The sequence below is a fragment of the Podarcis filfolensis genome, assembly GCF_964270895.1.
Source record: "Podarcis filfolensis genome assembly, chromosome: 1".
Taxonomy (NCBI): domain Eukaryota; kingdom Metazoa; phylum Chordata; class Lepidosauria; order Squamata; family Lacertidae; genus Podarcis; species Podarcis filfolensis.
Genome location: NC_139604.1, coordinates 55518816 through 55546790, shown reverse-complemented (window position 1 = coordinate 55546790; position 27975 = coordinate 55518816). Strand labels below are relative to the sequence as shown.

The window sequence follows — 27975 nt, the reverse complement described above, 5'->3', positions numbered from 1 at the left end:
ATTTAAAATTATGCTCTGTCAGCGCAAACATTTCAGTTTGCTGGAATGCTCCCCCCCCCGGTGAACTGTTCTGAGGGTTCTCCCGACAGCCCCCTGCCCTGCCAATCTGGGGTGGGAAAAGAGAGGAAGGGAAACGCCTGTTGCACTAGTGAGTTGAATCTGGTCTGATGCAAGAAATAGAAGAAGCAAATAACAACACCATTAAAAATCAATAGGACTCACAATAAATAAAAATAAGTATGACCATTCGATGTGATTGATGTGCCGTCTGCTATCCTCAACCACAAATCCACAGACACCTGAACGAGGCTCGTGAACCACTGGTGCGCCGTGGACCACCGTTTGGGAACACTCACAGTCACACACCCCACTGTCCAAGACAACTGCAATGTACTTACCCCGAGGCAATCAGCACACGGGACTGCGCAATGGCTAGGCGCTGCAGGTTGGTACGGTTCAGTGTATTAAGGCTGGCGCGGGTCACCTTGCCGTTGGCGCTGGTAGAGCTGGCGGGGGAGCTGGCTGTGGTGAGGGCCGGAGTGCTGGCTGCCTGCCTCCGGCTCACCTGAGAGGCCAGGGTCTTCAAGGAACTGCGCATGGTAGCTGCTCCGTCTTGGGGCTTGTGGATAGATGCCGGCATGGGGAGCTTGGCGCTGCCAGAAAGGGAGACAGCTTTACGGGGAGGCGGTGGTGGCTGTGCGGGCGGCTGCTGCTGCTGCAAGAGCTGCTGCTGGCTGACCGAAACGCCAGTCCCTCCGTTGCTCCCGGCTGCCACCGCCGCCTTGATGCTCATGACGAGGAGGCACTGGGGGCAAGTGCAGGCCGGCGCAGGAGGCGTGCTGGCCACCCCAGGGCTCGCCGGCCACGACTGGGATTTGGGCAAGGTGCCGGTGACCAACGGGTAGACCATGTCGAGGCGGCGGCGGACGCGGCGCTTGCGCTGCGTCTGGCGGTTGATCTGCCCCATCGTGCTGAAGTCAATGATGTAGCAGAAGCCGATGGCAGTGAGGTCAATCCAGGGGTGCTGCTTCTCGTAGGCATGCTGGATGGTGATGCCCACCTCCATGTCGTAGGGAGTCCAGGTGCCATTGTCATTCTCCCACTCCCACACCACGCCCTTTCCCGGAGCTGAGGAGGGGTCGTAATAGCTACGCCGCACGGGGCGAATGGTGCCTGTGGGAAAGAGCAACGGGAAGAGGGTAAACAGAAAGGCCCCAAGAGTTTATTATAGCTCAAGGTCACACAAGCCTACTTGAGAATGATGCTCAGAAAATGGTTTTTTTTTTTTTTTTTGAGAAGCACTAGTAGACAAGAGAGCTGGTGTAGCACAGTGGCGAACCTGTAAGTCTCTGGCTGAAATTTCGCATCCATCACCAACTCACTGAGTGGCCCTGGGTCACGTAGATACTATTGGCCTACCTCACAGGGTTGTTGCAAGGACTGCTAAGCTGCTGTACTTTGGACACCTATATATATTAAACAGAAACCCAATGGGCAATGGAGCGTCTTCGCGTGTGGCAGTCTGTGAAAGCTGTGTCTGATATATTCCAAATCTTCCCCCATTATGGAAGCAGGGGATGGATCTATACAGTTCCATGACATAATAGGAGGGTAGTAATTGGACGTTGATTGGCAGTCAGTGATATGTGAGGGAAGCTGGGTAAGTTTGGAGGGCAAGTATCAGCAAAATGGATTTCTCTGGAAATTATGCACAGCTTGCTCACTGACTCAATTTCCTTTCACCAAACTCGGTCTAAATAGGCCAAGTCAAAGTGGATTATAGGGCATCTCTCATCTTCTGTGCTTGGCTTTTGCCACAGAACTGCACTGCAGTTGAATCTCAGAGACTATGAGGCCACTATCGAAAGTTTGACATTCTCTCATTCATATTCTAAGGATATGCACTGAATCGTATTGTACGGTCTATTCCTTGGGTCACTGCTACTTTGCCGAAATCCCAGTCATGCCAAGCAATCCCTGGGGTGGTCTTCACGCTGCCAGAAGATGCTTTGATCTAGCAGAGGGAGGGAGACCATTTTCACCAATTGCCCTCCCCTTAGCACGCACACACACACACACACACACCGCCCAGATCTCTCACATTGTCCCAAAGGTTCCTCCATTACCTCCTGGAGCAGATTTGGGAGTGGGGATGCATGGAGGGACGCACGACAAAAATCACCTCTCACTCATTCTTCTGAAGGAAGCCCATGCTGGAAGAGCGAGCTACCATTTGCATAAGGACCATAACTGAATACAACCCAATAGACTGGCACAGATCAGTCATAGTATTCATTATTAATACACTGTCAATTACTGTGCATTATGAACTTGAAGGCACTGCTTTCCATACAGTTCCACAACACAGTGATTACTCCTGATTTAAGTACTAGTGGTTTTGCAAAAATAATGTGACCTCTTTTTAATGTCCTCCCCCACTCTTGGTTTTGATTCATATTCATATTTGATCCACATTCATATTCTTACAGTGAAAATGGTGAAAGACGTGAGTGGTGCTTGGAGCAGTTTCAAAAGGAAAGGGGGGCCACACAGGATTCCCACTGATATGTGGGCTGCTTCACATGTTACTAATTAATAAACAAGACGTGTATTTGTGTGTGTTTTTATGGGATCCTGTTGATATATGTGCCGGCTAGATGTGTTTACTTAACCATGTGTACACTGCAAAAGAAGCCACTCAGAACTGCAACTGCCCCCCTTCTCCCTGCATCATGTTTTCATAGTGATATAAATGCTGGGATATGCTTAGCAGCTAGTAACTTCTGAAGTGGCCTTGAGGGCGAGTCTTCAGCTCCTTGTCCCCACACCCACTCCACCCATATAATTCACTGTATTTATTATGTCCAGGCTCTGGGTGTCATTGCTTGCACAGCCAAAATACCGCCACCCATACAGAAGAGGTCTGTAGGCGAGCAACATTTCTGAAGAAAAAACTTGAGCTCTGCTGCCACAAAAAAGCTGATCACAAAAAAGCATGCTCACTGGCCATCAAATGCTGCTTGACTGGGCATGGCAGGGGGAGAGAAGGGAAGAGGCGGGAGGTGGAATGCCTTGAATTCTGAATGGCAGCACTCCACGCTGCAACATTTTGTTGCAGATTCCACTTGCTATTTATTAGTTCCCTGTCCCTTGCACACATGTGACCTACCAATCCTTAATCTTCCATGCTCTTTCCACTTCTCCTCTTAATCACCACATTCTTTTTTTAAAAAACCCAAACCCTCCAACTTCTTTGACTCTTTGGAAGCAGAATAAATTATGCAAAAGCAAAGAAATATATGCTTATTCCCAAGAGTATTTCGAGTACACAATCTGCATTACGGCCCTGCTTTTGTGCTCCCGTCTCTTCACATGTGTAAGCTACCACAGCTCAGAATTTTAGGTGCTGCTGAAATAACAATCCAGCACTGCTGGAAAAAATAAGACATAATAAACATTGGTGGGGGAAGGAAATTGATCTCTGCGGTTTCACTGCTGACCCGGTTTCTAAATGCATCTTTCTCCTCCTGGGTAAAATCACCTGAGGTCTCAAGTACACAACCATTATTTCACAATAATTGAAATGCCATTAGTCTTAACTAATTATAACACCATCATTAACTCCTGCCCATTGATGTAACCAAGGATCCCATCAGTTTTCATCTACAAAAGACACACAAGCTTATAGGACTGGTGATAAGGGATTCTTACCCAGTGACAGAATATTTATCCAACCACCAGAGGTTAATAACCACCACACCCTTATTCCACAGCTGGCATTAATCCGCAGACCTCCAAAGCTGTATCACAATACAGTGGAACTTTGGGTTGCGGACGTAATCTGTGATGGAGGCATGTCTGCAACCCACAGCGTTTGTAACCTGCAGCGCCGCGTCTGTGCACACGCGTGATGCAATTTGGCACTTCTGTGCATGCGCAAGCGGCAAAACCCGGAAGTAACCCTTTCCGGTACTTCCGGGTTTCCCACGGTGTGCGACCTGAAAACGCGTAACCCGAAGTGTTTGTAACCCAAGGTACCACTGTATGTGGAAGCAGGAAACAATTCAGCACTTAAACAGGCAGCTACAAATGTGAATCGCTGTTGCCAGTGCTTTTTTTTTCTGGGGTGACGCAGGGGTACGGATACCCCTAAACATTTTGTGAATCTAAGTTTGGCCTCATTGAGAGGCAGTATTTCAATCTGAGTAGGAAAATGAGAGTATCCCTAAAAAAAAATTTATGAAAAAAAAAAAGCACTGGCTGTTGCTATTCCTTGTGGCATTTTGCTAAATATATGGGCCTAGCTCTATACTATTTCAGTTTCCTTTATATAAAAATATCTAGCTTGCCATATCTTTCTGTTCTGAACTATGCTGAGGGGGAGAGCTGCAATAATGGCTGGAACTGCTAGCAATGAAACTGCAGGTTATCGTTGCAGATAATGTATGAATCCCAACAGGAAGGTTACTATTTGATGGCATGCTCCAACAAACACACACCCTATTTCAGGCCAAAGAGGTAGCTGGAGATTTCTGACATACTGCCCTATTTCACCCACAGAACTTGCTAACAAGATTTCAGAACTATTTCATCTTTGGCAGTAGAGTTAATGGGCTTAAAGATAATCTGATTAGCTACATTCTGAAGCATTAAATCCATGGTTCTCATGCGTGAGGGGTGGGCCTCCCCCTAAGGAGCAGAAGGCAAATATGAGGGGAAATATAAGCCCCCCGTCTTCCCTGACATCACCAACAGACCAGTTTTTCCTGTGCAACTCTGAACAAAGTACATGAGGAAAACGCAGGGTCACCAACCCCCATCTTTACCTCATAGTTCTAATGCAAGTGTTGGGGGCATTTGCAGGGGAGAACAGGAAGGAAGAGGGAGGTATTGTTCAACCCCTCTCCTGCTTGTGAATTCTCTGCTGCATAACCAGGTTTCGGCAGCCTTACTGTCCTCCTGGTGTTTTGGACTACAACTCCTATCAGCGCCAACCAGTATGGCCACACTGGCTGGGGATCGTGGGGGGTATTAAGCCAAGATATGGAGGGAATGGCAGTGGGGCAGGGGTGGAACAAAAGGCTGGAAGGCAAATGATTCAACTGAAATTAAGCAAGTCTGAGTCTGGTCAGTGCCTGCGTGGGAGACCACCAATGGTTGTGTACACACCATACATTTAAAGCACATGACTTTTCCCTTGCCCAAATATTTCTGGGAATTGTAGTTTGTTAAGGCTGCTGGGAATTGTAGCTCTGTAAAGGGTAATGTTCCCAGGAGTCTTGAGTGGTGAGAGGCATGTGCCCCTCACAAATGTATGGTGTGAAGAGCTTATGTACACTGCCCTCAATTTCCTTGCAGAGGAAACACAAGTTAGATAGATAATCAATCAATCAATCAATCCCACCCATCCTAGGCTGGCCTCCAAGCCCATGTGTAGTCTTCGAAAGCAAGCAGTTGTGTGGTCAATAGCTGCTATGTCATCAAATGCTGTGACAGAATGGCAATCATCAGGGGTGACTCTGGCAAGCGGACTCATTTGCAAGGTAAGGGACATTATCATGAGAGGGTCTTGTGCAGCTGATTGTCAAACGTAAGAGCACAGAGAAGGTATCGCAATTCCTTCAGAGGCTGTTTTCACTACTCCTTTAAAAAGGCAGTGGAAAAGGCATGCATTGCTAAACTATTTGACAGAACAGGTGAAAGATCATTGCAAGCCACCCACCAACCACAATAATTGTGACTGTTCCAACTGTTGCCGCAAATCTTCTTTCACTCAGTTTACCAGGTTCAAAAATGATGAGCCCTGTTGAATTAAGACAGGGCAAGCAAGTAGAACAACAGGAGAGAATGCATATGGCTCCACATTCACTGACCACTGTAATGGAGGTTGTGACGTGGGGCAGAAGTTTTCCACTCCTTTATTTTTCTGAGGGAAACTTTTCTGTTCTTATTAGTAACAGTGAATGGATGCCAAATGCAAATTCAGTATTAGGCAAGCATGGCAGTTTCAAAGTGTTTAGTTTTGTTAATTTGAATGTGAGTAAATTAAATATGCTAAATTAGATCACTGTGCAGGCCCTACAGTGTAAACTGAGATTTTTCTTATGCAAATTACTCTATACAAGTTAGCCAGATTTGCATAGGAAAATTTCCTAATTCAAATGTTTTGGTAAAACTTACTAGCACAGAAATGAGGACTTTCCACTTATAATCAACATCATTGATAGAAATGAGAGAACAAAGGGTGTAAGAACAGAATCAGTTGTTGATTATTCTATGAAGGAAATGTTAGAGGTGTTAAGGGATTCTCACATATTAATGCTTTTATTATATGTTGCAGAACTTCGGTGAGGCAGCAGTTACGAGTCTTAACCTCAACCTGACTGGCTTAAGGTATGATCGCTCTGAGTTGTCTTCGAATTGTATCTCACTGGTCAGCTACTGCCCACCTTAAACCAGGACTGCAGGTGGCTGAGAGGCAGAGAGAGCAAGTGTTTTGAGCCCTCTGTAGCAGACAAAAGAGAGTTTCTCACTGCAAAGTCTAAGCTGTCAATACATGGTTCTTCTGGATGCCCTCCATGCCAGAAAAAGGTGCAGTTATTATCTCGGAGGCTGCTATTTGAAGCAACTCTGGTTTTTTTGTAGAGAGGCAATGTCAGTATTGAGCATTTTCAGCTCACGGTCAATGGTGGCCATCTTCTGCGAGCCGTTGACCTGCAACAGGTCTGTGGATAAGCCAGGACACATGGTCCTGACATTCCACCTTGCTAGGCAGAAGAGGGTTTGTTTCTTTTCTTTTTCTTTTTGCCTGGTGAAGATGTTCAATCTGCTTGTCGAGTGATACTCTGAGATCCAAGCACCCACGGAAGCAGGCAGATATTGGCAGTTTGTCTTCAAAGATTCCCTGGAAAAGACCCTGCTGTTGGGAAAGATGGAGGGCACAAGGAGAAGGGGACGACAGAGGACGAGATGGTTGGACAGTGTTCTCAAAGCTACCAACATGAGTTTGACCAAACTGCGGGAGGCAGTGGAAGACAGGAGTGCCTGGTGTGCTCTGGTCCATGGGGTCACGAAGAGTTGGACACGACTAAACGACTAAACAACAACAGGTGAGAAGAACTTCCCACTCCTCCCCTTTAATTTCTCACAGTCCACCACCCCAGGAACTTTTCTCCCAACCAGATCATTACTGGAAGTGGACTGGGCCAGGAGAAAAATGCCCTTAAGGATGGAGTGTGGAGAGTTAAAGTGGAGGAGGGAATAGGTTCAGCTCTCAGCACACACCTTCTGGTGTAAAAATCAGACCCTTCCGCCATTTAAATGTGAACAGGGCAGAATAAACCAGTATGGCTGCGCTTGGGGCTGCATCTCTCTCATCACTTACCCTAAATGCATAAGCCTCACCCTAAATGCTTCACCCTCCCATTTAAACAAATGGGGCTTAAACACACATAATTCTGGCTGACTCATGCCCTTTATCAGCTGGTGTCTTTTAGCAGAAGCATAATCTGACTACTTTGACATAATTTGGGTAAAACTAATTGTTGGCAGGTACACCTGTACTAATCCAGCACATGCTAAAAGGAGGGGTATAAAAGCTAAGCCTACAATTGCAGAGATGCAAGTGTGTTTTCCTAAAAAACACACACACTAAACTCAACAATTTTTAAAAACTCAACAACTTTAGGGGTGTCCAGATTTTTACTTCTTGAAATATGGCAACCCTACTGTATGGGGAAGGGGAGAACAGAAAGATTTATTATGGGACAGTGAATGACAAAACTGAAACATAAATTGACAATAGTGCTGATCTGGTCTGGATCGCTTGCTAATTGGTCACTAAAACTGCTGTACACACTGAGGATACAGATGACTGGAAAACAGGATAATTAGCTAAAATACATGTAATTTGCGGGCTAGGATATAAAGCCACTATAGAGATTATGTGAAGAATGCAAACTATTTATTTTTAGGGATTATGTTTAACTCACTTATCTCTGTTTATAACAACAGTCTCAGGCAAATAAATATTTCTGACCGGGGATTTCCTTTTAAAAGAAAAAGTATTCAAACAGAGGGTGACTATTTACTGAAGCAAGTTTCACAACTTGTTTTATACATGGGTGGTACAAAATTGGAAAGTTGGCAATTTCCCCAGAAAAAAAACCTAGTTCAGAAGAGGACACTGAGTAAGATCTAGTTTATACACCACTACAACCTATATTTACCAGGGCTCTGCCCAGAACAAGGAACTGGGAAAAATAAAAGCTATTATTATAACGAAGTAAATGTTGCATACTTAATTTAGCAATTGTGTAGATTTTAGTTTAAACTTGAGTAAGCTAATCAAAACAAAAAAGCTCAAGGTGGGCTAGCTGGCACCCTGAAATATTTCTAAATCAGTGTGTTTTTCTCCTCCTTCCTTGTTAAACAAGTATTACCTTTGCATTGCAAAGTGAGAAAAGGATGATCAAATATTGAACTACCCCAGGAGACAAATGCTGTGATAATTCTAGAGACTCAACTGCTTAGTTGAGCTGGTTAGCAAAGAGATCATTTCTTCTAATCTGGTGATTCCTTTCTCGTAGAGGACTTTAACATGTATCCTGCTCACATTTTCAGACACACACACACACACACACACAGAGAGAGAGAGAGAGAGAGAGAGAGAGAGAGAGAGAGAGAAAGCAGATGCAAATTGCCTTTCTCCAAGCGAATAAGGAAGACTGCAAGGTCTGAATTAGGGCAGTGACAAACTACAGTGACTACTGAATGTGTCTGCCCAAATGTTTTCAAAAGGGCGGCGGGGGGTGGGGGGTGGAATGCCAGAGCCAAAATGACCTTTGCCCCATGATTCCAAATAAATACCTGCACAAAAACAGGGCTGACTGACTTTTCACTTCTTCTTTTATTCCAGTCCTGCTTCCACACAGAAATAGGAGGCTAGACCGTCTTGAAAGGTAAGGGTACATTGGTGCAAGAACCTGAGCTGAGTGAGTGCATGAAAGTTCTGGCCCAGTGCCTGGATGCAGTGCTCGGCTCAATGTGGGCCAATAAACTAAATTTAAATCCTGGCAAGATAGAAGCACTACGGATGAGACGTTCCCGTATCAGGGAGATAAGCCAGTTGGGGTGGAACTCGTTTTGAAGGAGCAGGTACACAGTACTCTTGCTCCAGCTCAGTCACTTGAGGTTCAGTGGTGAAGAATGCCTTTTACCAGCTTCAGCCAGTGTCCCCACCACAACCATTCCTGGATTGGGATAGGTTAGCTATGGTGGTTCAAAAGCACAGGTAACCTTGAGGATACCCATCTCTATTTATGTGAGGTAGATTCTGCAGCCTGGATGTTATACATCAGTGTTCCCCAACCTTGGGCCTCCAGCTGTTTTTGGACTACAACTCCCATCATCCCTCGCTAGCAAGACCAGTGGTCAAGGATGATGGGAAATGTAGTCCAAAAACAGCTGGAGGCCCAAGGTTGGGGAACACTGTTATACATTGTCAGGTGCCCACACCCAATAACACCTGTGATGAGGGACTTGCACTGGCTGTCAGTAAACAACCAAAGCTATCTTCAAGGACTTACTATTAGTACATAATAAAGCCCTGAACAACCCAAGGTCAGTGCACTTAAAATATCACCACATCCCCTATACCCTTGCCCTGTCTTTGTGATCAGCCACTGAGGCAAGTCTGACTGCTCCTGGCAGTATAAGACTGTCCTCAACAAGCAACTGTGCTTGTTTGGTGGCACCAGGATTATCGAACTCTACCAAATGAAATCAAACGCCAGTTGTCTGTAATGAGTTTCAGGCGTCAACTTAAGGCTTTGTTATCTCAGCAAGCCTTCACATGAAAATGAATTATTATTCTTATAACCTTCATATCAGATGATCCATTTTGTTCACTTCCATTCCTTTAATGTATTTTGCTTTGATCTTATTAGTCATATTGTTTTGGTTTTAACTGAAGTATAGATACCACGTAGATATATGTTTATTGATTCTGTGGTATATAAAAGAATACCGAAGAAGAAGAAGAAGAAGAAGAAGAAGAAGAAGAAGAAGAAGAAGAAGAAGAAGAAGAAGAAGAACAGCTCAACAAACAAAGCGGATCAAATATAAAAAAAAGATTTGCTACCTTTTGTTAATGGTTAAAATGCCAATGGAGAATAACTCATCATCAAACGATGTGCCACATCACTCCCAGAATCTGCAACTCCAAACAAAAGTGGATTTGTGGCACCAAGGTGATTTGGGGTTTCAATTTATGGAAAGCAGCCTCCACCACCCTGAGCAGTTCCAGAAATTGCTTCTGAGAGTAACAGCACCATGCAAAGTTGCACAAGGAACAGGTGCCTGGCACAGATGGCTGAACACTCTGGATTAGCAAGTGATCAAACAATGAAAAGGAAAGGATAAACCTGGATCATTTATTCTGTTGATTGTAGTTTAAGCCTGAATTACATGAAATGCTTTATAATTTAGCAGCAAATGCACTGTAGCAAGCACGTCACAAAAGAAAGGCGCTGCTGTGATTGGATTTTGTTCCATTAAAATGTCTGAAGAATTTATTGCTGGGGTGAAAGAAGGTGGGCATGAATTAATAAAGGCAACCAGCTTTCTATGGCTAACACCTGGATATTCCCCCCCACTCCCTGTTTTGATCTCTTAAGAATTCCTTGCCTCCTTAGGCTTGAGCGAAGTAAATACCATGGATCAGGGAAGACCACACACACCATAACAAGGTATTTCAGGCAGAAAGGGCATTTTCTGAAGAAATTATGTGGGGAGGTGGACTCTTAAGAAATAATCAGGCAATACAATGGAGAAGCCTGTTACAAGCTAAACCGCAGTACCGCTAGTGCAAACCCTATAATTTATTATAATCCATCACAAGAAGGGGAAGGAACGAGCATGGGGGGGGGGGGTTTGCTGGAATTTCAGCATCTGGCTCCATCCATCAACCTTGTGGGAAAATCCTCCCGCCACTCCCTGGGTCATTCTGAATCAGGCCTTCAGCCTCCCATTCAACAAGGGAAGAAAAGGGACAATAGCTATTCAGGACCTTGCCAGGGTCACAACCCCTCTACCATCAGAACTCCTTAATGACCCCAAACAACAACATTCATAGCAACTGGAGAGGGAGAGGAGGGGAGACAGGCAGAACAATCGCTCATTCAGTCTGGGGTGTGAGGGGACTTCTGCCCACCCTCCTCAGAGGCAGCTTCTCAACAGGATATTGACAGCATTCCCCTCTCTCAAGGAGCCAGTAGATCTTTGGCTGCCAAAAACCGGCCTGGTATCCTAACCTTAAAAAAGATCTGAACAACCCCACTCACATTTAATGGGATCTGGCCTATGTTCACATGCATAATTACTCCAGTTTTAATGGATTTTTAATGCACTTTTGTGTCTATCTGTTCTCAATCAGAGGAGTTTAAAGAGCACCGGGAACAGAATTACACCTTGTCCTTGAAAGAGTATGTCCTCCCTCCCCCCCCCCCCCACCTGAAGTGTCAGTCCAGGTAAATATTAGTGTGCCTTCCATTAGTCATGGCAAAAAATGATGAAGACTTCACACATTACGGGGGGGGGGGGGGAGAGGATTGTACCTGAATACTGTGTGTACCCACAGTGTTCCTTGAAATATGTGAAAGGCAACCTTATTTCCTCACCCTGTGTCTATGCAGTATGCACACAATGCAAGGAGTGGTAACCAACCCCAGAGCCTGGCAGGATGCACACTTAGTAAAATAGAGAAGAGTAGTCCTAAAGTGTGGAATAGAAATTCTAATTTGTATTAGTGACTGTATTTATTCTGCAGTAATTAATTTAGAACGGACTAAGTCTGGAGTACCGTAATTACATATATTCAATTTATGGAGGATAAAACCATCAATGGCTATGAGTCCTGGTGGCAATTTTGCCTCTAGTAACACACTCAGGTGCTGGGGACCATGAGCAAGACAGTGCTGTTGAGTTCATATCCTCCTTTTTGGGTTTCCCATAGAAGCTGCTTGATACAGAATCTGTTCATTGGTTCATCTAGCCCTGTGCTATCTGGAAATGCCAGGGATAAAACACAAGACCTTCTGCATGCAAAGCAGATGTCCTACCACTGGGATACAGCCCTTCTCAAGCAGCGGCATCTTGTTGGCAACAGCGAGAACAAAAAGCTGAACTAGAGAGGTCTTTGGCCTGATCCAACTTGGTTCTTCTTAATGTTAGTATTGTCTTGTGAACAGTCCCTGAAAAGAGCAAAAAGCACTGGGGTGGTTGGGATGGGGACCAGACCATGAAGCTGTTACAGCTCCCACCTCACTCCTGAGAAGACTTTAGTTCGAATAAGGTGGACTGCTGGAAATGGCCTCTGCATGATGACTTACTACCCATCATGGCTGGATTCTGTACTGCTGCTGCTATAACAGGGACACGCCAGATGAGGAGGAACAGAGAAAGGGAGAGCAGTGCTAACAGAGATATGAAGGCCTGGGAAATTTTCTCCTCCTGTTCATTTCCCCCCAAACTGGGGGGGGGGGCATAGAAAAATAGGTGGAAATTTGGGGTCCCCTCCAATTTTTATGTACGCTGCCACAAGCCTTCACATGTCTAGCGCTGCACCTTATAGCAGCAACTTATTGGACAAGTATTCACAGTAAGAATTGTTTCAGGCAGTCTTAACATGATGCTCATCAAACTTATGAGCCCACGCTTACTGGAATTTATGGGATTTATATTTCTTTCTTTAAAAATTCAAAATATTTGCTACCCACACTTCATCAAAAGATGCCACGATGGAGCACAGGAGTGTGAATAAAAAATAATTCACACAAAACATATACACACAATTTAAATCCAACATGTAAATGTAGCAAAATATTGGAAAACAAAAACAAATTAAGCCCAAACAGCTAAAGAGCAAACCAGAAAGAAAGAAAAAAGTATCTGAAATGCTAAAACACTTCTCTTGGTGCTTAAAAGCTTGTAGTCTCTTTCTCATACACATGCAGAGCAAAACCCACCATGCTCTTTAATGCTTTTACCCAAGTCTCTTGCTGCCTCCTTATTCAAATATTTTTTGATTTCAAATATTTTTTGAAGTATAGGATGCAGGGGTTATGTTCTTTATTCAGACCTGGAAAGCAAGCTAGATGATGAACTGTACTATATAATTCATCAGACCTAGTGCAATGTGTTGAATCAACCAGGGTTCAAATATGAACTCAACCATGGCTTTATAGGACACTTGAAAGGCACTGTGGATAGACTTGTCTGTCTTAACCAGGGAGATGTGGGTTCAAGTCCCCACTCAGTCATGAAACGTAATAGGTGACTTCACCTAAGGCTGCTGTGAGAATAAAATGAGGTACCTTTAATAAGATATAAGTCTTTGATATGTCCCTCAGGACATGGTCTTACAGCTGGATTCACTCATGCAATGCATTTAATCGGTCATGTGTGGGAAATTCTGCCTGCACTAATTCTCCTCCCATCCACTGTTGACATGGCCACTGTAACCCCCATCTGCAAAATGGGAGGAATAACAAATTCACAAGTGAGTTGAAGTCCTACAAAACACCCTGAATATCAAAAGTGAAATATAAGGACAAAGGAATGAGTCTCTAGATAAAATTCTAAACATAATGGGCAGAAATCCTTTACTGTTTTTTCCTCAGGCAAATGAATGCCTCCCCTAACTGCAGAGACCCTGCTAGATTTGAAGGAAACTTTTGTTTATTTGTTGGTATTCTTCTTCAGCCTTTCCTTTTCCAAGAGCAAAGCAAACATTAATCTCTGCCTGTCTCAGAGCTGACAAAGGCCTATAGACAGGCCGGCAGCCTGCCTGGCCCACTTTCTTTCCTGACCCACTGGTTCTAGCGCCAAGATGGGACGAGCTTAGACTTCAAAATTAGTTTGACTTTGCTTCAGCAAAATTCAGCGAGGGAGGTGGAAGGACAGGCAGACACATGGCTCTTATCACCGTGGCAACCACTCAAAGAGGAGAAGGACAGTGCTTTTATTCAAGAGGAAGGGAGTGAGTTCAGGGAAGGGGTGGGGAGCGAGGGAGCCCAGGCCACCACCACACAGACAAGAGGTGGCCTGCATGTTAATGGCTCGGGAGCAAAAGCACACCCTGCAGTGCTAACTCCTTCAGTAGTAATTGCATCACAATGTTCGGCCCACATCCGCCATGCTGAGGAATGGAGTGGCCAGAATGCTAGTTTTAGAGGCACCATCCACATCTATACAAATGTACAGATATGCACAACCAAATTCTGCAGATGATCCATCAATATCAGTGCAATTGTTGCATCCTTCACAATTTTCCTTTATCAGGATGGCAAATAAATTCCTATCAGTGTGTGTGTGTAAACACTATAACTTGGGCATTAAAGTGCCCAATGAAATTGATCAGCCACAACTGGAGGACAAACTCTCTCTAACTATCTCTTCACGCAATGCATACTCAGCTTACAAAGTTCATTTCCACATGGTTTACGGATGGTCACCAAACACCAATTCCTTTTTTAAATGGGCGAGTTGAATTCATGGAGGATAGGATAAGATCACCATAGGCAAATGGTACCGCACACACCTCTCTCAAGTCAACGTGCATAGGATCAAATACTTGCCATGTTATTTTGGTGCCAGAGACACAAAATCCAAAAGTGCCACTCCTTGAGAGTAAAAATACGTTGATTCAAATTGAATAACTTAAGAAGTTTCTGTCCCTTTTATGACACTAAAATTCAGCTGCCTGGGGCAGCTGCCTCTCTCTGCTTAATGGTAGGACTGCCCCTGACAGACATAGCAATCTCTCGCAAGTTCACAGTGTAAGCTTTCCCATAGCATCTGGCTAGTGCACAGAATGCTCAGCTAGATTATCTGTTGTCTTGCAAGGCCAGACCATTCTCATGTTTTGACAGGTTCTGGGCACTCAAACACGGCAACCCCTGAACCAGGATATTAGGGGTGGCTAGCCTGTGGCTCTCCAGATGTTGCTGGACTCCAACTCCCAACAGCTCCAGCCAGCATGGCCAATAGTCAGGGATGATGAGAACTGTAGTTCAGAAACATCTGGCATGCTGAAGGTTAGCTATCCCTTCAGTTGATGAATATCTGATAAGTCAGGCAATAAGTTTAACCTTACAAGTCTGTTTCACAATCGACAGGTGGAAAGCCACAATCAAGACTTTGCCTGTTGCCTTGCTTTGCTACTGCCTTTGCCTCAGCATCCATCTGCTGCTCACTGATAGTTCCTTATGACATGATATATGTGTGCTGATATGCGTGAATATGTTGCATCAAAATGGCAGCTGAAGGGGTGCTGGGAGCCACAGCAAGCAGTAGGCATGCAAGACAGGTAATAGCTCTTTTACTGAGCGTCCAAGGCAGTACATCTTCATTACCTTGTTAATCCTTCTACCAGCTCTGTAAACGTGGGCAGGCCATATTAACACTCCTTCTAACAATCCTGTTACGTGCCATATTAATTAGCAAGACTAAATAAAGAATACTAAAAGCCTGAAGGAACAAAGCTCTTTTGGAAGGAGTTCCACAACCAGTGTCCCACAACTAAAAAGGCCCTGGATGGACTAAAACTGTCCAGCTTCGGCTGACGTTGATATATGAATCAGGAATACCCACTCCATAGTTCACACTCTTAACTCGCTCTACCACTTGCTATACCACTAGTATAGCAGAGCTAGATTTCCAGACTGGGGTTCCTAACATATGCACTCGAGGCAGCTATTGCACTGCTCCGAGCAGCACACAAACGGTCCCATAAGTCTTCTGTGCTCCTAACACTTTATCCACACACCAAACATTCTTTATGTGGGTGCCCATATTTCATGCAGAGAGGAAGAAAGCATGCATCAAGGCTCTGAGATGAATTTCATTTCACAGTTGTGAGGTAACTTCAGCTCCACAGGGATGAATGCCTCCACTTCACAGCCTGCCTTCAAGGCCGGGCTTCAAAGGGTACAGCAGAAGCAAGGCAACTAGGCCTTATCGTGGAAAGGCCCCAGAATACTCAACTCTCATGATTCCAGAGGGGAAATAAAGCATTATTGGGTGGATGGGTGCATTTTTGGCCCCTGGGTGGGGGGTACATATAGCAATGGGAGGACGCTTAGGTAGGTGGGGTGTCACAACTGTTTGGTGGGCTGGGAGGAGCATGATTTACATAGCACTCCCAAACCCTGGCAGGAAAGTATTTGTGGCAGTAAATTCTGTGGCAGGGCAGCGTGGGCACCTGAAACAAGCCATACAGAAGGTGTGTGAAGGCGAAATGTTACTTGCAGGATGCCCAGATAAGATCTAGAACCATTTTAGTCATGCTAGTTGACAACCTTCAGCAGGAGACAAATGGAGGGGGTGTGTCCCTGTTGAACCTTGCAGACTTTTCTTCAGCTTTCAGAACCATCTCCCATGGTATCCTTCCAGACTGCCTGACAGGCATCTGCTTCTAACAGATAGGCTGGTAGCTGAAGGGGGTGACAGGAAATTGCAGCTCCAACCTTATGGGAATTAACCTGTGGAGTGCCACACCTTTCAAAATCAAACTATTGGGAGAAGTAGGCCAATGACCTCCAGTAATCTTCTTTTGTAGCCCAGGAAGGCAATTGATTCTTCAAACTGTCTCTGGAGTTAATAGTGGGCTGAATGGGGGATAATAAACTAAAGCTTAATCCATGTAAGTTAATGGATTGGTTGATCTAGTACTGGGGTGGGGAATCATTTTCCACCTGAGGCTATGCTCTCTCAGGACCAAACTTGTAGGTCCTTAAGGGCACACTTGCATTGCCAGTGTGCCCCCAAAGCACACTAGGTCAGTGTTGGCACAAGCACAGCACACACACACTGTTTGAACATACATATATGCACACAAACACATACATACATACACAAATTTTTGCTCTCACCCCCCCCCCCACAGCAGTTGGGCTTGGGGGGGGAAAGCATTCTTGCTTTTTCCAAGACTAATTGGCAAAGGAGGGAGGGCTTTGATCTTCATGGAGACTGCAGATGGGAAAGTGTTAACCCTTCGTTCTCCAGCTATGACCCATCCCCCAACCCACACACAAACGTATACACTGCATTTGGCCTTGAAAGCCTTCTGTGGGAAACTGTTTTCAAGCCTAACTGATGCTGGAGTAGTCTGTGGGCTAGATAGGAAGGCCCCACAAATTGTAGCGAGGATGTGGGCTTCCAGTTCCTCACCTGGGATTCACATGTCTAAATGAAGTAAGAGAAGTGATATCATGCAAGTGTTCTGGAAGGCAGTTCCTAGCATACAGGGCACCAAGAAAGAAAGGGCAGAGCGGAAGTCCTTCAGATAGTTACTAGTGATGCTGTTGTAGGAATGATTATCACAGTCATGGATGTACTGGGGATGTATATTCTCCACAGTGCATTAAAGCTCAGCTTGAGAGTCCCTACTATGAAGACTACATGTATCTATTTGTAATGATACCCTCTGTGTGGTCCTAGGGAGGCCTGGGCCGTCAGCTTCTTACCTGTGTTCAAAAGGATAGAATCACAGAATTGTACGAAGCATACAAGACAGGTGGTCATCCAGCCTCAACTTAAAACCTCCAATGTGAAGGAGAGTCTACAACCTCTTGTGGGAGTCTGTGCCACTGTGTCAACCAACTCTTAGCGTCAGAAACTGTTTAGTCAGAATCTCCTTTCATAACTTGGGTACCTGCTCTTTAGAGTGACTGTGAAGTTATTTAAGTCTTAAGCTACTTGTTTTTGTGTTTAAACTGATTTTCATTTGTTTATTGTATTTTCCTATCTGTTTTATATCTGTAAGATGCTTTAGAAACCATTTTTGCTAGGAAAGAGGGATAAAGGCAATAATGTATGTCCGAAGAACTGGGCCTCTGCCTACAAAAGCTTAGGCCACAATATATACAGTATGTGCCATTTGTTAAGGCAGCCTTTACCAACCTGCCACCCTCCAAAGGTTTGGGACTACAATGCCTAGCAGCTGATGGCAGTCCAACACATCTGGAGGGCACCTGGTTGGCAAAGGTTGCTTTAAGGTGTTAGAGGACTCCAGTGATTTTGATTCTCTTCATACTGTCATTTTTTTAAATAAAAAAATATCACTTTTATTTTAAAATAAACTGAAGGTAAAATATACTTAGAGATGATGGGGGCGGGGAAAATGCTCCTTCAAAATGACAGACCAGATACAGGGTTTGCTTAAGCCCTGGAGCAAGCAGATCAAATGGCCATAGGATGCTGGTTTATTACATTTTCAGAGCTCTCTTGAATGGAATATTTAGAAATATTTCCAGCTTCTCAGCACCCAAAGTTAGAAAACTGACTGTAGATCTCTTGCAGTGTCCCCCTTGCCCTCAGATGAGCTGTAAGCCTCCTTTTCTCGTCCTTCTTCTGTTCAGTTAGAACATCCTCCTCTAAAATATTCCTGTTCAATTCCTCTGTCTTGCTTTCAACATCTCTTCCTCCCTCATCTAGCTTCAGTCTATCCAAAATGCAGTCTGCTGCACCAGAAGGGGAGGCTCTCATTCCTATGCACTGTGGTGGCCTGATTCACCTGTTATCTCCTCCCAGCTCTCCTCCTGATCCAATAGCTTTACCTCTTCTTGACGTGAGCTCACTGGCAGTAGCAAACCGGGATTCCCAGCCAAGGAGGCTGATGGCTTTCCCAGGGTATTTTCCTCTTGTCAGCAAAGACAGCACTCAGTCTCTCTCTCTCTCTCTCTCTCCACACCTACAATTGATTCCACCCCCCTTCAATCATGAGACTTCAATTGCATCACTGAAGGTATTTCAAGAACATTTTAACTAGCGGCATTCAGCCCCTCCGGTAAATCCTTTGATCAAGGTGCTTATAAAGGGGGGGAGGGGGAGGCGGAGAGCAAGAGCAGCAGCACCCACATCTCAACCAACGTTTCCAAACCCTGCCAATCAGCAGGACTTTATTCGGTTTGCTATTCAATATCACACTACTATTCCAGCCTTGTGGGTCCCCCCCCCAACCCTAGCTGACAGAAGAAAACTGAAAGAAAGCAGACAACTGACAGAAAATGGAAATAACTTCCATTTTTCACACACGAGTTCTAAAGGTTAGCATATATCCTTGATGAATGTCCCTAAACATTTATTTTGGTCAGAACCAGTTGTAAACATCCATCCACTCAGAGCCATATGGGTTGTTGTTTTTTCCAAGACTCCAGGGTGAAGGAGGAGTAGAAAACCCTCAGGGTGCAAACACAGTTTCATTTCACTCGGATTTGTTGCTACTCTTTAACAACCTTTTAATCATCCTGGGTAAGTAAACCACTATCTGTCACTGCCTGTCAATCCACAATTACAGGGGAAGTGGGATATTTTAAACTGCATTAGTTTAGAGGGGGGGGGGGTTAACTGACTCCAGACCACTTAAAATGCAGTGCAAAGATTTTGAGTACAGTGAACATAATATTTCTTCACGATTCCTGGGGAATGGCTATTATGAAATTCTGGTTTTCCTTGTTGCTCGGTCTTGCTCTGACCCAGTACCTAAAAAGTTCCAATATATCCCATATTATTCCCCCAATCTTCACACAATCTTCCCTGGACCTAGGTGATCCAACTATGTTTCCTCTCTGTTCTGAGGCACACGCAAGTCCAATTCTATGCATTTTTACGCAGGACTAAATCCCACTGAGCCCAATGGAGTTTACTCCCAAGTAAACTCCCCCCAATACTGCCTGTGGCCCAGAAAGCCCTTGCCACCCCGCAGTCGCACACTTGCTTTTCCTTTGCAGGTATGCAAGCGCTTGGGAGTTCATGAAGGCTAAGCAAGGCACCTGAGACCAACTAGCAACGGCACTTTCGGCTATGAATATGACTGGGCTGCGCAGGCAGTTCCCAAACTTGCACTCGCGTTAATCCAAAGTACAAGGTTTGCCCAGGTTAAAGAGTAACTCCGAAGACATCCAGGTGGCCGAGAAACCCTTAGATGAGCTCCCTCGTCTCATTTCTGCCTTCGCAGTCGCCAGGCGGGTTAGGGACCTCTGCCACACCAGCGTACCGCGCGCACCCACCTCGGGCGACTCCTTCTCCAGCCTCCCCATCGGTTCCTCTCTTACGCCGCCTTCCCCTCCCGTGCCAATCGAGGGGCTGATCCCACCACGGATCTCCACCTAGATTACTTTGGACACCACGTCTCTCGATCCCAGGGGTTCGATCCCCGGTATGGCCTTTTGTCAGGCAAGGGAGGGAGAGATGGGAAGGGCCGGGGAAGAGAAAGGAAGGCGAGGACCGGCTACCGGGCCACGCGGTGGGGTGCGCGCTCCAGGCCACGCCGGGGCACACTCACCCGTGTCCTGGCGGAACTGGTGCATGGACTGCAGGTCGATGATATAAGGCGACAGGCGGTTGTCCACCTGGCCTAGGACGACGCTTCCCCCGACTCTCGGCCCGGATCGGATCACCGCCTCGATGTGGTGGCTCACGGCGGGGCTGTAGGGTCTCCAGCGCCCGTGCTCGTTCAGCCATTCCCAAACCACCACGGCCGAAGCCAGCAGCATATTGGTGGCGGTCTCCTGCAAGCAAGCAAGCTCTCCCGATCCCAAGCGGCGCCCGGAGGAGCCCCTTTTCGCCCGGTCAGCGTCCGATCGGTCTCATCTACCCCCTTTAAACTCTGCAACGTCACGGCCACTAGCTGGCTGGCTGCTTCTTGGATCAGTTCCAGATCTTGCTCTTGTCAAATCTCTCCCTTTCTCTCCCTGGCAGCGAAGAGCTGGGCTTTGCGGGGTTCACAAGCGCCTCGATTCTGCTCGCTTCATGCACCTTTTTAAAAAAGGCTTCTAAAGCTCTCATCCCACCCACTTGAAGACTCTTGCTTCACTGCCTATAAAAATGCATGCATTTAAAAAATAACAAGGATCCATCCACTCAGCGAGCTGGAAAAGCAGGTTCCGTCATTTGCTCTGTAAAGTGGCTCCGAGGGGAATTTCTCACTATCTTTACAGCGAAAGGAGGGTGACTCAGTTACACCAGTTGCATCTCCTCCTCCTGTTTTCCTCTCTGCAGCTGCACGGGGGATCCTTCTCAGCGAGCCCTTCTCGGAATTTCATGCTCTAGTTTTCCCCCTCCTCCTCCTCCTCCCCGTGCACTAGATGCAGCAATCGCTCCAGCTCCACCTCCCTGTTGCTTTTCTGCCTGCCGCCTTTCTACGAGGAATCCGGGTGAGTGGGATTTTCTCGGCACAGCAGGAGAAATGCAAGCCTCCACCAGACGCGATGCCCGCTTTCCACAGCGGAGAAACAATCACCCATTGCACGGCACGGGCACTTCACTCCTGCCTATTGCAACCCGCAGCCTCTCCCGCTACAACTTCCCTGCCTTAGCAAGGTTTTGGAGTAGGAGCCGCAGCACGAGCTCCCCGGGAACGCGACGTCTCGAGCGCGCGAGCTCCCTCCTCCTCCTCTCACCACCATTACCTCATGCTCGGCCCCCCGCCCCTAAGCCCACCCCTCTGGCCAGCATCAGGGCGCCATCTGCTGACCGTAGAAAACGAAGCAGCGGCAGGAGGGACTGAACCATCGCACGCAAAACAGGGGGGTGGCACTTGCCACCACGAGCAAGCAGAAGAGGAAGGGAAAAGCAAGAGAACGTGCATGCGAGGAAAGGCCCGTCTGCAGAATCGCCCGTGCCATTGCTTTCCAGCCAGGCCCGCTGATTTGCCACAGCTCCTCACTGCAGCCTCTAGTGCCCTCCAGCATTTGCAGAGAGGAAAATTAGGTGAAGCAGTTGGATGTGAGAGTAGTTCCTTCACAGCTGAGATCAGAGGAGGCAGTGGCGACGAAGCATTCCTTTGGGTCATTCCCTGTTAAATAATTTTGTAACTTTAAAATGCAACGTTAGTCCTCTCTCCTAAAAAGCACAGCTTTCTGATATTTTCCAGGGGCGTAGCTGTGGCACCTTAAAGACCATTGCGGCATAAGCCTTCCTTGTGACAATACTTCAAAAGTGTTATCCTGAGTTACAGGGACATATGTACGCTATAACTCAGGATTCACACATCTGATGAAATGGAGTGTAACAATGTTTTTGGGTGGCATGCATATCTGTGGTACGACAAGGTTAAAGCTCATAAAGCATTTAAAAACCATATTGTCAGGAAAGCATTGTTTAACGTCTGGTTAAGATATAAAGACTTATTGGAGAATAAAACCCCAAGGTGGTTCTCACCAATGGAGGCAAAGGCACTCAAAAAGTCCAATATGGAGGCCAAATGGCCGAAATATTGGGAAATATTGGAACAAGATGGAGATAAATTGAAATTGCAGAGTTTTGAGAAATTAAAAGATAAGGTGCGAGATTGGCTGCACTATTTTCAAATAAGAGAAGCCTATAACATGGATAAAAAAGTAGGTTTCCAGGTGGAAAAATCAAAATTGGAAACTGAGTTGTTAGAACCCAAAACTAAAATACTTTCAAGAATGTATAACTTGCTGCTAAAATGGAATACGCAGGATGAAACGGTTAAATCTGCTATGATTAAATGGGCACAAGATGTTGGTCATAACATCATGTTTGCTGACTGGGAACAGTTGTGGACCACAGGTATGAAATTTACGGCATGTAATGCCTTAAGAGAGAATATTATGAAAATGATATACAGGTGGTACATGACCCCAGTCAAGCTTGCAAAAATCTACCATTTGCCCGACAATAAATGTTGGAAGTGTAAAGAAAATGAAGGAACATTCTTTCACCTTTGGTGGACATGCCCAAAGATTAAGGCTTTCTGGGAGATGATATACAACGAATTGAAAAAAATATTTAAATATACATTTCTTAAGAAGCCAGAGGCCTTTCTCCTGGGCATGGTGGGCCAATTGGTGCCAAAGAAGGACAGAATTTTCTTTATGTATGCAACAACAGCAGCAAGAATTCTTATCGCAAAATATTGGAAGACACAAGAGCTACCCACCCTGGAAGAGTGGCAGATGAAGGTGATGGACTATATGGAATTGGCGGAAATGACTGGCAGAATCCGAGACCTGGGAGAAGAGGTGGTGGAAGAAGACTGGAAGAAATTTAAAGACTATCTTCAGAAATACTATAAAATTAATGAATGCTAAAACTGTGTTTGGATTGGTAATAAGTGGTAATTAGTGATAAAAGTTAATAAGATTATGCAAAAAAAGGCTTTGATGATTGGCTGAAAATATTGATATAGAATATGTTATGGTATAAAGCTTAAATATTTGAAAAAGGGTAAGAATTTGCTGAATTAAATATCTAAACGGGAATACAAAAGGGGGGAGGCGTGAGGAGGTCAAGAACATAAGCATATGAATTCGAGGTTATTGGGAAAAATGGATTTGTTTTATTTTTTTTTCTTTTTTCTCTTTGTCTAAATTTAAATTTTTTTTTTAATTAGTTGTGATTTTTTCTTTGTATTCTTGTGTGTTTCTTTTTTCTGTAACTTATGGTTTTTTACTTTGAGAATCTTTACTTTTCTTTTCTGTAAAACTTTAATAAAAAATTATTTAAAAAAAAAAAAGATGAAATGGAGTGTAGTCCATTTGCTTATGCCATGATAAATTTGTTAATTTTTAAGGATGCCACAATGTTCGTTCTAAATATGACAATTCTACCTTTTTCTAATCTATCTTGCTAGTGTAGAAGCCAATTCCAATTTTTTAAAAAAACAACCACCTGTGGTCATTGCTTAGAGGCTGGATCAAAGCAAATCAAGGAAGCTAAAAATTCTGGTGGCCATATTAGTATGATCTAGAAATATTTTATTTGGAATTATGTCAAAAGCACTTTTCCGTGTACAAAGTGCTTTACACATCCTATTTTTAACTTCACATCAAGTGTTTGAAGTCAGTTAGGCTGTACAGTGGTACCTCTGGATGCGAATGGGATCCGTTCTGGAGCCCCGTTCGCATCCTGAAGAGAACGCAACCCACATCTGTGTGTGTTTGCGGGTTGCGATTCGCCGCTTCTGCACATGCGCGTGACGTCATTTTGAGCGTCTGTGCATGTGCAAGTGGCGAAACCCAGAAGTAACATGTTCTGTTACTTCCAGGTCACCGTGGAGCACAACCCGGAAATGCTCAACCTGAAGCAACCTTAACCTGAGGTATGACTGTATCATTAAGTATGAATTCAGTGCATGCCTGAATCTAATATATACATGTGGCCAGGATATCTGTTAATGGTCACCGATTGCTTTACCTGAGCAGCCTGGCCATTCTTTTGTGATGGTAAATACTTTTAATTCCTGAAACCAGGTCACAGGCTCGCCCTTATTCATACACAAATACGTTCTTAAGACAGGTAAGCAAAAGACAATGGAGAGGCTTTCCTGTTTCCTTCCTCCTTGCAGAGAAATATTTGAGGTCAATTTGGGAGTCAAAATGGTTTGGGAGTCAAAATGACTGCTCTCCTGTACTATTTCAGACATGTGGTTTATGTACTTATGTATCCGCCTTGTTTATTTTGTATTTGGGACCTTAGAATTCTTATAACACATGTTTCTTTATTATAGATATTTCCCTGCTTCCCACCAGCAGTAGTCAATATGGAGCAGGAGGGAAGGGGAACTCATTAGCTGACAATTTCATGTTGTAGGCAAAACCACAAACTACAGGGAAAGGAGGGGAAAAACAAGAGAAGGAAAGTGTTTTCCCATCACAGCCATAATCCAGCATCTTACCTGAAAATGTTTGGATAACATATTGCAAGCACTTAACAGTTTTAAAAGCTAGCATGTCTCTAGAAAGCGTAAACAGTAGAATTATTTATTAGGGATCCTTCTCCAGTCCCGAGAGTTCAGAGCCAACTCTTCACATAATGCACAAAATCAGCCATTACCACTGCTGAGTTTCATGTACTGTGGTATCTCAGGTTACAAACAGTCCTGTTTATGAATGCTTCAGGTTACAAACTCCACAAGCCCGGACGTAGGTGTCCTGGGTTGCGAACTTTGCCCTGGGATATGAACGCAATCCGCTTCTGGGGCTGTGGGAGGCCTATGTAGGGAATGTGCGCATCAGGTTAAGAACACTTCAGGTTAAGAATGGACTTCCGGAATGAATTAAGTTCATAACCTGAGATACCACTGTACACTATACAGTATCTAATTGCACAAATGTATTTCGGGAGGAATGGCAATCCTACTTTTATTGTTGTTCGTAGAATTGTAGAGTTGGAAGGGACCCCAAGGGTCATCTAGTCCAACCCCCTGCAATGCAGGAATTGTGCCCACAGCCATCCCTGGGTAGCTTGAACCACCAACTTTCTGGTTAACAACCAGACATGTTGAACAAGGTTCATATTGATTCTTCACAGAAGTATGTATATCTGTGGCTTACACACGAATTCTCCTGGATGGGTGTTCTGATTGTTAGATGTTAATTCCCTGAAATCTTAAGGTATGAGAAAGGCTGAATTTTAGTTTACACTGATGTTACATAATGCAATTTTTAACGGTGTTTCAACAAATGCACTTCAGGTTAAAAATCTCTATTTAGATAGCTGGTGATGGTGTTAGAGAAGCAAAACAGGTAGTAAGCCTGATCTTTAGTAAACTGTTGCAACAGGGTCCCCACTCACCACATGCAGGAGGGAGAAGAACCCTGAACAATGGTGCGCAAGCCCTTATATAGACTTTTGAAATTGCCCACCCTGTAGCTCAAGACCACCCCCAAAAAACACCATACATACATCACAGAAGAAGGCGGTCTACAGCAGAAATCCTGCCTGCCAGGATACCTGCTCATGGTCACTGATTGCATTACCTGGGCAATCTGACCATTCTTTTGTGACGGTTAATACTTTAGTTTTTCCCAGTAGTGATGTATGGAAGTGAGAGCTGGACCATAAAGAAGGCTGATTGCCGAAGAATTGATGCTTTTGAATTATGGTGCTGGAGGAGACTCTTGAGAGTCCCATGGACTGCAAGAAGATCAAACGTATCCATTCTTAAGGAAATCAGCCCTGAGTGCTCACTGGAAGGACAGATCGTGAAGCTGAGGCTCCAATACTTTGGCCACCTCATGAGAAGAGAAGACTCCCTGGAAAAGACCCTGATGTTGGGAAAGATGGAGGGCACAAGGAGAAGGGGACGACAGAGGACGAGATGGTTGGACAGTGTTCTCGAAGCTACAAACATGAGTTGACCAAACTGCGTTAGGCAGTGGAAGACAGAAGTGCCTGGCATGCTCTGGTCCATGGGGTCACGAAGAGTCGGACACGACTAAACGACTAAACAACAACAACAACACTTTAGTTCCTGAATTCAGATCACAGGTTCACCCTATTCATACATAAATATGCCCTCAAGACAGGATTTGCAAGAAAAAGACAATGGGAAGGCTTTCCCCATTTGCCCTCCCTTTGCAGAGGAATATTTGAGGTCATTGGGTGAGTCAAAATGGCTTCGGGATTGCTATTTCAGCACATGGTTCATATATTTAGATATGTGTGCATTTATATTTATCCTGTATTTGAGACCTTAAAATTCTTATAACACTCCCCCATTGCTCTAACGGATCAGCTTCCCTTGGTTGAAACTGATGTAACATGCAAGCACAGTACAAGAGGCCTTTTCAGGGTGGAAAGGTGAGGCAACCAGCTCAGAGCTTCCATGGTTCTTGGCATTGCATCTGAAGCCCCCCCCCCCCCGCATCAAAGCTGTTGAGAGATACCGTGAAGTGTTTCCCCTTGGTTTTAGCTGCAAGGTGGGGAAAGCCTTCCCGCTGTACCACAGCTGTTTCATACAAGATTCTGCGTGGCAGCTGTTCAAGTCCAATGGTCTTGGACTCTCCATTTGCTTGGATTGCCAATACAAGGTCAACTTAAAAGAAAGGTCAGTCTAGAGTTGTAGTATGCTTGGACATCACTTATGCTTCTTTCTAAACATAGGCCATTCAAGTTAGTTACTCCAACCCTAAACTCACCATCAGAGATATGTGCATCTCTGCAGATTGTCACAAATTCTCCCAGTGACTAAGGATTGCTGACCTCAGATCCTTCATCCATATAGTAATGAACCTGAAATGTATCACATCATTTGGCATTATTTTTTCCTCTCTCTTATTACCTCTCTGCTTTATATGGCCATGCAGTTTTGTGGCTAGAAACATTTTTAACTACATAAAGTTGTATGTTATTGTACCTTGATGTTTGCTGTGGCCTAGGGCTTAAGGTAAAGGTAAAGGTACCCCTGGACCATTAGGTCCAGTCATGGCCGACTCTGGGGTTGTGGCGCTCATCTTGCTTTATTGGCCAAGGGAGCCGGCGTACGGCTTCCGGGTCATGTGGCCAGCATGACTAAGCCGCTTCTGGCGAACCAGAGCAGCGCACGGAAACGCCGTTTACCTTCCCGCCGGAGCAGTACCTATTTATCTACTTGCACTTTGACGTGCTTTCAAACTGCTAGGTTAGCAGGAGCAGGGACTGAGCAACGGGAGCTCACCCCGTTGCAGGGATTTGAACCGCCGACCTTCTGATTGGCAAGTCCTAGGAAGCAACTGATAAACCCCAGTTCTGTAATTCCTGCAGGTTTAAAGTATAAGAAATGCTTAAAATTTAATAAATAATAAAATGTGTGTTTGTGGGAGGGGCATTATCGGTTTTTGTTTTTATTATGTATTTTGTGTTCTCATTTTGTATTTTTATGTTGTGAACCTCCCTGTGATCTTTGGATGAAGGGTGGCATACAAATTTAATAAATAATCTGAATAAAGCTACAATAAAAAGGCAGCTTTACCCTGAATGAGTTCCTTTAACATTTTCTATAAAGATAATATCACCACCTATTATTATCCTCAGGATATGTCAATAAAACACAGGCGGGGTCTCAGTAAGAAGCTGCAATGGTTCACTTCAAAGCAAGAGTTGATGTGAACAGCTGAGAGCCTTCAAACAGGCAAGGCAGAACCCCATGTTGGGGACTTCAAAGCCAGGACTTTAATTCAACATGCC

General features: G+C 44.9%; 1 protein-coding gene and 1 long non-coding RNA gene across 2 annotated transcripts in view; one reads left to right on the top strand and one right to left on the bottom strand.

The window, feature by feature from the left end:
* DTX4 (deltex E3 ubiquitin ligase 4) overlaps positions 1–20555 on the bottom strand; it is a gene marked incomplete at its 5' end in the record, with an annotated part of 37549 nt that extends 16994 nt beyond the window's left edge. The window contains 2 exons of the mRNA XM_083624171.1: positions 399–1173; positions 20345–20555. Of these exons, the coding sequence (XP_083480297.1) occupies positions 399–1173; positions 20345–20555 (986 nt within the window). The remainder of the gene's footprint in view (positions 1–398; positions 1174–20344) is intronic.
* LOC310746041 lies at positions 20136–27753 on the top strand. The gene is made up of 5 exons (XR_014540475.1): positions 20136–22068; positions 23555–25157; positions 26364–26794; positions 26841–27208; positions 27515–27753. It is a non-coding gene; the product is annotated as an uncharacterized lncRNA (long non-coding RNA).
* Positions 27754–27975: the final 222 nt, after the last annotated feature.